Source organism: Mastomys coucha, unplaced genomic scaffold, assembly GCF_008632895.1.
Source record: "Mastomys coucha isolate ucsf_1 unplaced genomic scaffold, UCSF_Mcou_1 pScaffold23, whole genome shotgun sequence".
Taxonomy (NCBI): Eukaryota; Metazoa; Chordata; class Mammalia; order Rodentia; family Muridae; genus Mastomys; species Mastomys coucha.
This window is the reverse complement of record NW_022196906.1, coordinates 114,951,991-114,963,824: the sequence shown is the minus strand read 5'-3', so window position 1 is coordinate 114,963,824 and position 11,834 is coordinate 114,951,991. Positions and strand designations below refer to the sequence as shown.

The window sequence follows — 11,834 nt, the reverse complement described above, 5'->3', positions numbered from 1 at the left end:
ACACACACACACACACACACACACACACACACACTGAGGCTGTACCTACTACAGCAGGAGCCCAAGCCACCCCCCCCTCCCCTCTTGCTAGCTTTTGGAGCTGTCCCATAGGCGTGGTCTCCAGATATGCTGGCATGTCCTTCCGGGGGGATGGGAGGGGCGGAGAAAGGAGAGCTTTGTGTTCTAGTCAGAGCTTGTGCTTTAGAGAATGAAGATCTAGTCATCTCTGTGACTCTGGGTTTGGAAAGGTGCAAATCATAATAGAAGATCTTGAGAAGAGAGGTGCGGGGAAAGATGAAGAAGGTCGGTCAATGGGTACCAAGCTATGCTTAGACAAGGAAAACAGGTTCTGCTAGTCTATTGCATGCTGTGGCTCTAGAAAGCCGTGTGTGCTGTGTATTTCAAGAAAATGCTTGAAGAAAGGCCTTGGAGTGTTTCCATCACAGAGTGACGGCAGATGCTCCGTCAGCCTCCCTTCAACATCACACGGTGTCTGGGTGCATCAAAATGTCATTTGGTACTCCACAAATAGTTATAATTTTCATGTGTCATAAAAAATGGACTGGGTGGTGCTGGAGAGACAGCCCCATGGTTAAGAGCACTTTCTGCTCTTCCAGAGATCCAGGTTCAATTCAATCCTCAGCGCCTGCGAGGCAGCACACAACCTCCTGTAACTCAAGTCTCAGGGGATCTGCTGCCCTCCTCTGGCTTCTGCAGGCACCAGGCATCACATGGTGCATAGATATATATGTAGACAAAACATCCATACACATAAAAAAAAATTTAAAAATAGGAAGCTGGTGACATGGCTTCATTGGCAAACTGTATGAAGTACAAGCATGAGGACCTGAGTTTGGATTCCCAGCAGCTACATAAGAGCCAGTTGTGCTAGTGTATGTGTGTAGCTCCAGCACTGCGTGTAGAGGGTAGAGACAGGAGGGTCCTGGAGCTCACTGGCCAGCCAATATAGCCAAACTGCTAGCTTCAGGTTCAGAGAGAGGCCCTACCCTAAAAATTAAGTGGAGATTGACAAAGAAAGACACTCTGGCCTCCACATGTATATGCAATATGAGCACAACGTCTTTCACACCACACACACATGTGCACATGTACACACATGCACATACACATACACATGCACACATTCACACATGTGCTCACACATGTGCGTGCGCACATGCATGCATACACATGCGCACATACCTGATGTACATATGTATATACATGCATGCATGTACACACACATACACACATTTGCATATACACACAGGCACACATGTGTGCACACACACACACAATAATAAAGACATGAAACAAACAGTGGGAATCCTGCTCATGCCGCATTGCCCAACTTTCCATGGTAACCGAAGTTGAGTTCTCCGGCCCATGTGAGTGCCCATGAGCACATACATTTCCCTCAGCATCTCTGGACCTCTTTCCCAGAAGGCAGAAGAAGCAAAAATGCCTTTCAGACTCCAGGCAATTAGAGCAACTCCACAGAATCCCTGACACGAGAGGACTTGTATGGACCTTGTGGAATGTCAGGACACCTGACTTTAACAGAAAGGCTTTGCCTTGGGGCTAATGAACACACACATGATGATGCTTTGGGTCCAGACTTTGCCAAGAAAGAGCCCCCAAACTAGCAGCCATGACTCCTGTCTTAAATGCAGGTGCTGAAGACAGCTCTTAGACAGTGGAAGGCTACACAAAGAGCTGCCTTCACAGGGGCCCTCGAAGAGGAATGCACATCCTTTCCTCTCAAGCCAGCAGGACTTCATTGGGACAAAAGGAAAGTCTGAGCGAACCTCATGGTCACCAGAGGTGACCATCAGCTCAGCATGTGGCCTAGGATCAAGCCTGCCTTTGTCTCCAGGGAACTGCTCAGAAATGCCCTTTCTAGGTTGGGTGAGCGGCTCAGCCTGTAGGGTTAGCATGCAAGATCCCCATCATGTCGTAAAACCAGACGCAATGAGACACAATTATAATCCTGACAGTCAGAAGGTAGATGCAGGAGGCTCAGAAGTGAAAGCCACCTTTGACTACTCGGTCATCTTGGGCTACAGGAGACCCTGTCTTAGAAAAAGAAACAAAAGCATGCTCCTGATCCCAACCTCCAGATGGGGCCATGTTGGATGTCCCTAAGTTCTACCGATTGCTGAATGTCTACTCAAGTTTGAGGACCTATTTAATACCAACCCAGGACTAGATCCAGCCTTGAGCTGTGTTTTGATTGACTGACACACTGCTCGAAATATTTCTGAACTATTTTCCAAAATCATTTTTTTCCATGAAGAAAACCTACATTTCTGGCCTTTTTGGGGGGAGAAAATAGGAACAGGATATCCCAAGGGACCCACAAGCCTGCTTGGCAATAATGGTCTGTAGCTGAGGAGAGACTCCTGACTGTAGAACAGACACGGGCCTTCTGGGAGCAGGGTCTCTTCTTATCCATCTGGCTGGTTCACACATTTCCACCTGGAAGCATCTGGACCACTGGGTGACAATAAGTATAAGATCTAGTGTCAGCAAAGGTTCAAGGCCATTCGGAACCCCTGGAATTCCTGCGCCTTGTTACCCTCTTCTGTTCTTGACCTCTAGCATGCCTCCCACCCAACCCTCCACCTCTTCCACTCTTCACTGAGATGGAGAGAATGGCCAGTGACACCTGGAGTTCGGCCCTGCTAATCACTTCCTTTGTTCAGCTGCAGCTTCCCTCAGCTCCCACCCAAGAAGGTGACTCATTAGCACCTTGGGAAGGCTTTGATCTGCACTTTGAGGTCATCTGAGGCAGTGACCTAACTTAGGATTTCTTGGACATTTGACGTCTGTGAACAGGTGTCTCTCTACCCCAGGAACTGGGTTGGGCTGAGACACAGGCAGACCATGGAGCCTCCTGCTTTGTTTGGAGAACAGGCTGGGTCAATAGACAAAGGTCAGTCTACACCATCAACGCAAAAGATCCTATTCTTCCTCACTTGTGGCAGACAATTGACCTGTTATTCTGGGTTCCTTTTTTCAACGGTAGAGACATCCATCTGAGGACCCCTGGGCCAGTTGGACATGTGAGTGCAGGGAAAGAATGAACAAGTTGAGGGCGTGGTGGGCTTAGCAGACTGTTGTGTTTGGGTAGTGAGGAAAATAAAATGTATTTGCCCTAGATATGAGAAGTCCGAGGCATCCCCATCCGAAAATAACCTTTACCTCTGGATTCTCATGTCTGAAGCCAGCTCCGGAGCCCTGCACCCACTGGGATCTGGTGACATATGGGAACTGTATTGATCAGGTTCTTCCCAAGAGACAGAGCCAAGTGGCTATATCCTAGCTCGCTATTACCTGTCAGTCTGGCTGTCTATCCACCCATCATTTAGCTATCATTTATTCACCTATATTACCTATTATCGATCATCTTCCTCTATCATTTATTCTCTATCGATCAATCAAAAATTATCTTAGTATCTGTCAATAATCTATCATCTGTTTATCTAACTAGCTGTCATCTATCAGTCATCTATCATCTATTTATCTCTCTATCCATCGTTGATCTCTTTATCTACCTATCAATCATATGCTTATCCATCTATTCATTATCTACCTATTTATCACATCTATCATATATATGTATAATCTGTCTACCAACTATCTATCTATCATCTATCTATCATCTGTCTGTCTGTCCATCTATCATCTATCTATCTATCTATCTATCATCTATCTATCTATCATCTATCTATCTATCACCTATCTATCTATCTATCTACCTATCTATCTATCTATCTATCTATCATCTATCTATCTATCTACCTATCTATCTATCTATCTATCTATCTATCTATCTATCTATCTACCTGTCTGTCTGTCTGTCTGTCTATCTATCTATCTATCTGTCTGTCTGTCTGTCTATCTATCTATCTATCTATCTATCTATCATCTATCTATCTATCTATCTATCTATCTATCTATCATCTATCTATCTATCTATCTATCATCTATCTATCTATCTATCTATCTATCATCTATCTATCTATCATCTATCTATCTATCTATCTATCTATCATCTATCTATCTATCTATCTATCTATCATCTATCTATCTATCTATCTATCATCTATCTATCTATCTATCTATCTATTTACCTGCCTACTACCTATCTCTATTTCCACCCATCAATCTATCTATCCATCAGTGAGTGGAAAGGCTCATTAGGGGACCTGCTCGTATTGTTATGATGTCTCAGAAGTCCCATAATGGGGTGTCTGCAAACTGTTGTCTAAGCCTGGACAAGAAGCTTCAGAACTCTGTGTTAATGCTGTGACTCTTGGTCTGAGGCCCCAAACCTGAGGAGCCAGGGGTTACTAGTGTGAGCACGGGAGTCTACAGGCCCAAAGCTTGGAGTTTTGATACTCTGGGGGAGGGGATGAGGTCGCTTGTACTGTGAGCAGGAAGCAGAGAAAACAAAGTAGAAATGGTGGGAGTATTTTAAACTCCTAAAGTCTACCTTCAGTGACATACTACCTTTAACAAGGCCATACCTCCTGATAATCCCCTAATGGTGCCACCATCTGGGTACCAAGCACTCAAATGTCTGAGACTGGAGGCCCTTATTCAAACTACCACAAAAAGTTCTCACAGTACTGGATCTTGATAGGCTAGGCTGGCTAACCAGTTAGCCCCGAAGACCCATGTATGCTGGGGTTACAAGTATAGACCACGTAACTGGCTCTTTTATATGGGTTCTGGGTCTCAGTTTGCTCCTCATGCATGCATAGCAAACATTTGAAGGATGGAGACATCTCCCCAGCTGCTCCTCTCAGTTTTTATCTTTTTCATGCCAAGATTGCTAACTGCCACTTTTTTACTGTGTCCTTGTGGACCATTCCCCGGGCTTCTCACCCTCATTAGCCAGTCCCATCAGAGTAATTTCCTGGACAAAAAAAATGGAAGACACTGCCAGCCAAAATGACAGCTTTTCTTTCTCACTACAGCATCTTACAGGTGAAGACCTGGGCTCTAAAAGATTAAGCACCCTTCCTAGACAGTGTTTCTGGGTTATTTGTGGAGATTTCTAAGGCTATTTTAAATTATTTATTGATCTGTATCTATATGTGTGTGTTGGGAGGCGTGTATACACATTGGTGTCATGCCTGCGGAGGCAAGAAGAGGGCATTGGATCCACTGGGGCCGCAAGCTTTGGCTATTGGAAACAAAACTTGGGTCCTCTGGAAGAGCAGCAAGCTCTTTTGACCATGGAGCCTCCCTCTACCTTCCTGGGGTGAGGTTCTTTAAGGATGAGTTTGCGGTCCATGGAGCCGGAGCTCTGAGAGGCCTTGGCTTTCTGCTTCCACCAAGGTCCTTCTGTTGCTTGTTCATTTCAAGCAAGGTCGTGGCGTGAAGGCTCCACTGCACCCAACAGACATTCTATTAATTTGCTCTTTGGGGAGAACAGCCATGCGTGTTGGGCAGGGCCAAAGCACTGCAGTCAGCAAGTTCTATCCCTGCAGAGACAGCTGGCCCGGCGCAGCACGCTTTCCCCAGTTTAACACAAGGCGGTCCGCTGTACCTCATAGCTCAGAATCAATAAAGCCAAGGCAATTTCCTTAACATCCCATCAATAAGGGATTATGGGAGGGGGAGGGTTTTCTTTAGAAGTTAATGCCTTACTAAAGTTCAAATGAGGCAATATATAGTAAAATAAATTCAATCTCTATTTTCACTCCTTGGCGATTTTAGCGAGGACTAACTGAAATAGAGCAGCGCTGATCCTAGCCCGCTCAATCTACCTTCACTTCCTAAGAACCAAGGTCATTCTTACCTTCATGGGAAGGGAGGAAATATAAAATACTCACACGCACCTAACAGAAATGCATTTTACCGGTTTTTTCTTTAGAGCCGGGTAGATGACTGATATATTATGTAATTCATTTTATGGCCCAGTCGAATGTGTATTATAGATAGTGTTTAACCTTGCCAATTTTGCTCTGAGATAATCCCCCTTGTGAGGATAAAGATCATATATTTAACATAACGGGGGGGGGGGGGCTTGGAGGGAGGACGGCAGGCAGCAGACTGCCCTGAGTGGCTTTGACAGAGCATGTGGTGCATGCGCTGGGTAGCATTTGGCTACAGACAGACCACAGCAGACAAGACCCCCAGGCAGGCCCCTGTTCTACCCTGAAGGTATACTGTGATGGGGGTGATTTATGTAATCCTACCCATGGCCTTTTCCAGCCCACACTGAGCTCCCTTCTTTGTAGCATGAAGAATTCTGGTCCTTCCTGTAGCTCATAGTGCTGGTGGCTTGTGCTTCACTTCCCTTCTTCTCTCTCCTTTCTCATAGGAATGTGATTCTGTTAAGGTGTTTTATAGTGTGAGCGTGTTTGTTTGCACAGGTGCATGTGTATACGTGTGCATGTTTTGGTGTGCAGGCACACGCCTGCATATATGTATACATGCATGTAGAAGTCAGAGGACAGCCCCATTTGTCCTTGTCAGCTAAGCTAACTCAGTGCGTGTGAGGGATCTGCCCATCTCTGCCTCCCCGGAGCTGGGATTACAAGTGCCTACTGCCACACCAGGCTTTTCCTGAGTGGATTCTGGATGTTTAACTCTGGTTGACAGGCTCACACATCAAGTGTTTTCCCGACAGAGGTATCTCCCCAGTACCTACTTAGTTTTTCTAATCCCCTCCTTGTTCAGAGGATCTTGATCCATACTGAGCAATTTATAAATGTCTCTGGCACCTGTCCTTGGGCCAGGGAAGGGCACATGATCCCAGTTGCTCCAACCAGATTATAGGAGGGATACATGTGAGGACGCCCAGAGTTCCAAATGCCCCACGTCACCATCCTACAATCATATGGGAAGCTAAGCTTAATGGGCAGGCACTAGTGAGACTGACATACACAGAAGCAAAGGATGCTGGGAACTTGCAGACCTCCCCAGCATCACTGTGCCTGGTAGCACCCCTCATCCAGACTCCCAGCCACGAATGGATACGACTTATCAAAGTGTGATGATGATAAAGTGATCACTCTGAGCCGGCTCCGAGCTGGAACTTTCTGTGGGGGTCTGCCATGTTAACTGATTCTGTGGGGTCCGCCATGTTAACTGATTCTGTGGGGTCCACCATGTTAACTGATGTTACCTAGCAGGACTGCAGCGTGGACCACGGGGAAGACACACTACATCTGACTCGTCCAGGGAAAATTACTCTGCTGTTCTCTGTTTACACTGTCCAATGCAGCAGCCATTACCAGTGTGTGACTCTTGGGGACTTGGGATGCGGCTAACGGGGCAGTTGCTATACTAAATTTTAAGTGTTTCAATTTTTTAAAACTAATTAAGAGTAGAAATTTAAATCACCCCATGTGGCTGGTTGCTACTGTGATACACACCAGATCCATTAAAACATCTGCTCCAGCACTGAGAACCCAGCGCCAGTCAATAAACACTGCCTTTCTCTGCACCCTTTCCACATCGCCAGAGTTCTGTTTCTGTTGCTGTGATAAAAATATCCCAAAAAAGGTTATTCAGCTTCCAGTTCCAGGCTACAGTCTGTCACTGTGGGAAGTCAAGGCAGGACCCTGAAGCAGCTGGTTACGCCTGCAGTCAAGAACAGACAACGAATGTGTCTGCCTCCTTGGTTTGGCTCCCTCTCTACACTTATACAATCCAGGACCAAGCTCAGGGAAAGGTGCTGCCGACAGTGGGCAGAACCAAGCTCTGGGAATGGTACCGCCCACAATGGGCAGGTCTTTCCACCTCAGTTAATGTAATCAAGACAATTCCCCACAGGTATGCCCACAGGTCAACCCGATCTACACAACCCCTCATCGAGAATCATTCCAGGTGGTTCTATATTATATCAAGGTGGTGATTAAAACTACCATGAACACTGTTCTGAAAACTCATTTGGCCACTAGCTTCCAAAATGCTGACAAGGAGAAGAGGGGAAGGTTGGAGCCAAGAACTGGAAAGAGAGCTGAATTTCAGGATCTAACTGAAACAGTGTTTTTTAATAATACGCTTGAACTTTGATCTTAGCCCAGTAACTCCAAGAAGCCAGGATCCAGGGTTTGTCTACAGACTAAAGGAAAGCTAATTCTTGCCACTGTGTAAGTGTGAGCAGATACACAGATATTGGCGTACACACACACACACACACACACACACACACACACACACTGTGCTGGGTAGTTTATGACAACCTGACACAAGCTACAGTCATCTGAGAGGAGGGAACGTCAATTAAGAAAATGCCTTCTCCATAAGATCAGGCTGTAGGCAAGCCTGTAGGGCATTTTCTTAATTAGTGATCAATGGGGGAGGGCCCAGCCCATGGTGGGTGGTACCATTCCTGGGCTGGTGGTCCCAGGTTCTCTAAGAAAGCAGGATGAGCAAGCTATGGGGGCAAGCAAGTAAGCAGCACTCCTGCATGGCCTCTGCATCAGCTCCTGCCTCCAGGATCCTGCCCTATTTGAGAACCTGTCATGACTAATGATGATGAACAGTGATGTGGAAGTGTAAGCCAAATAAACCCTTTTCTCCCCAACTTCATCATGCAATAGTAACCCTGCCTCCCCCCCCTCTCAAAAATATAATAGATACATAATAAAACACATATTATTAAAAGACTCTGGCAAAGTGTGGCCTTTGGAAATAATCTAGCCCTCTGAACACTTTATATATCAAGTTTAATTGAGCACCAGCCAGTTGGCTCAGTGGGTAAAGGTGCCTGATCTCTGCGGCCCCACAGTAGGAGAGAGCAATCTCAGGCATTGCCTTCTGACCCTCACATGTGCTCAAGGTGACAGGTGCACCCCCACAAATGAATAAATGTAGTAAACCTTTTATAAAGATTTGCATTCAGCATCCACTTGGCTCATCCCAACAGCAGCAGCACCGCTGTACCCTTCAGATTATCAGGGTCCCTCGCCCCTTCTGTGCCCCCTACCAAGTGCTCTGGTGACTGTAGAATGAACGATTGTGAACATCTGTTTACCTGTGTGGGGGCTGTGCGTTGTGTGCAGGGGCACACGCGTGCAGCACACCTAATGTGTGGATGTTGGAGGACAACCTGCAGGAGTTGATTTTCCCCTCCCACTAGGTCCCAAGAACCAAATTCAGGTTATCAGGTTTGCCAGCAAGCGCCTTTAGCCACTGAGGCATCATGCTGACCTAATGAATGAATCCGAAGCCTCGGTCCTAAGATGGCATCCAGTCTCTGCTTGTGGAGTTCAGAGGCATCTGGGGAAGCTGCAAGGATCCCCATCTTCCAGGAGGATTTCTCCGGTAGCAAGAGGATCGTCTTCCTCTCAAGAGCCAAGGGATCAAAACCAAGGAAGGTCTGAAAAGTTGTCACCGTCAAAGGGAACCCGAGGAGACATAACATTCCGGTGGGGTCCGGAGCAGGAAACAGGGGTTTCTGGGTGGGGTCCGGGGCAGGAAACAGGGGCAAAGGAAGTATGAGTTAGAAAAAAAAAAAAAGAAGTACTGGAACCAAAAATTGCTCTTGTCACCTGAGGAGCTCCGCGGGTCCTGAGGACCCTCCCCCTCCCACCTCTGCAGCCAATCATAAAGTAGATGCTGCCCTGTCTGCTGTGATTGACATCTACCCTCTGTCTCACAGCTCATTTCTGGGATGGGTGCCCATGAAGATCTGGCTGAATGACGAAGAACATCACACAAGACCTTGGCACTGAGGGCCGATGAAGGACCAGCATAATTCCCACACAGCCTTCCACCAGAGCCCTGATGCCCATCATCTTTGTGGTCCTGGGTGTGCGGCTCATCCTGATAAGCTGGATGGAGGTGATGCTCCCTCCTGTGAAGCCATTGTTATCTGGAGAATGAGGAGCAGGCAGAGAGCATGCTCAGTACCTAGAAGAGGAGCCTCCCTTGAGAAACTCTGGTCAAGAAGTTATGGTTTCAAAGGAGGCCATGCTGGGGCACCTCAGGACCTCTGCCTCCAAATTGTTTTCTAAGAGGAGCACTCATCCGCCCCTCCTCCCATGTCCCCTCCCCCATCTCCAGCCCCACAGCTCAGACTTCTGGTTCCTTATACGTGGAACGTTTATTATCGCTCTTGGCCTCAGGTGTCATTTTTATTGATATCTAAAAATAAAAATAACAATAATTTCCTGACTGTGAGCCACCCCGAGCTTTCTGTCTGGGGTGTGCTGTGAAAATCCATTCCCATCAATCCAGATGGCAGACTATTCACACCAATCCAGATGGCAGACCTCTAACCCAACACCAGCCTCCAGTGCCAGTGTGAGACTAGAGAAGAGAAACAAGCCAGCAGCCCAAGGAGGGAAGGAGTCTCTAGCCCATATCCAGCCCTTGTCCAGCCTGCATCCACCTGGTGTCCAGCCTGCATCCACCTGGTGTCCAGCCTGCGTCCACCTGGTGTCCAGCCTGTGTCCACCTGGTGTCCAGCCTGTGTCCACCTGGTGTCCAGCCTGTGTCCAGCCCTTGTCCAGCCTGTATCCACCTGGTGTCCAGCCTGCGTCCACCTGGTGTCCAGCCTGTGTCCACCTGGTGTTCAGCCTATGTCCAGCCTGTGTCTACCTGGTGTCCAGCCTGTGTCCAGCCTATGTCCACCTGGTGTCCAGCCCGCATCCAGCCTGCATCCACCTGGTGTCCAGCCTGCATCCAGCCTGTGTGTCCACCTGGTGTCCATCCTGTGTCCAACCTGTGTCCACCTGGTGTCCAGCCCGTGTCCAGCCTGTGTTCACCTGGTGTCCAGCCTGTGTCCAGCCTGTGTCCACCTGGTGTCCAGCCTGCATCTACCTGATGTCCAGCCCATGTCCACCTGGTGTCCAGCCCATGTCCAGCCCATGTCCAGCCTGTGTCCTCCTGGTGTCCAGCTGTGTCCAGCCTGTGTTCAGCCCTTGTCCAGCCTGTGTCTACCTGGTGTCCAGCCCGCATCCAGCCTGCATCCACCTGGTGTCCAGCCTGCATCCAGCCTGTGTCCACCTGGTATCCAGCCTGTGTCCAGCCTGTGTCCACCTGGTGTCCAGCCCATGTCCAGCCCGTGTCCAGCCCTTGTCCAGCCTGTATCCACCTGGTATCCAGCCTGCATCCAGCCTGTATCCACCTGGTATCCAGCCTGTATCCACCTGGTGTCCAGCCTGTGTCCAGCCTGCATCCACCTGGTGTCCAGCCCATGTCCAACCCTTGTCCAGCCTCTGTCCAGCCTGCATCCTGCCTGCATCCACCTGGTGTCCAGCCTGCATCCAGCCTGCGTCCACCTGGTGTCCAGCCCATGTCCAGCCCTTGTCCAGCCTCTGTCCAGCCTGTATCCAGCCTGCATCCACCTGGTGTCCAGCCTGCATCCACCTGGTGTCCAGCCTGCATCCAGCCTGCGTCCACTTGGTGTCCAGCCTGCATCCACCTGGTGTCTAGCCTGTATCCACCTGGTGTCCAGCCTACATCCAGCCTGTGTCCACCTGGTGTCCAGCCCGTGTCCAGCCCTTGTCCAGCCTGTGACCACTCTATGTCCACCTGGTGTCCAGCCTGTGCCTGGGCTCTTCTTCTAACTAGCCTTCTCCCTAAGTACTGGGGAGGGACACTGAGGGAAAAAAGGGAGAGGTAGTGTCAAGGAGAGGGAGAAGAGAAAAGGGGAGGGAAAGAGAGAAAGAGGAGGGTAGGTGAGAGGAATGAAGAGATAGCAGACCCTTAGAACTTCAGAGAGAAAGAGGCCATAGACATGAGAAGGCGTGGGTCTCCTGTGCAAGACTGTAGACTTAACATCATCCTGAAGCATTCTAGTGCATCCATGCCAAATGGTAGAGATTTAATTCTGAAGATCTGTGCCTGGGAGCTACAGCGTC

General features: G+C 48.4%; 2 protein-coding genes across 2 annotated transcripts in view; both read left to right on the top strand.

Annotated features, from left to right (window-relative positions):
* The window catches only part of LOC116073723 (NADH-ubiquinone oxidoreductase chain 5-like), a 5,992-nt gene extending 1,763 nt beyond the window's left edge, over positions 1 to 4,229 (top strand). Inside the window, 2 exon segments of the mRNA XM_031345747.1 lie at positions 3,654 to 3,853; positions 3,856 to 4,229. Of these exon segments, the coding sequence (XP_031201607.1) occupies positions 3,654 to 3,853; positions 3,856 to 4,229 (574 nt within the window).
* Positions 4,230 to 10,206: 5,977 nt separating this feature from the next.
* Positions 10,207 to 11,406, top strand: LOC116073722 (keratin-associated protein 10-4-like). The gene has a single exon (XM_031345746.1). It carries the CDS (start codon positions 10,207 to 10,209, stop codon positions 11,404 to 11,406), a length of 1,200 nt encoding a protein of 399 aa, XP_031201606.1.
* Positions 11,407 to 11,834: the final 428 nt, after the last annotated feature.

Excerpts from the sequence above, each read along its gene's own strand:
- LOC116073722 (XM_031345746.1), top strand. The coding sequence starts at position 10,207 with ATGGCAGACTATTCACACCAATCCAGATGGCAGACCTCTAACCCAACA.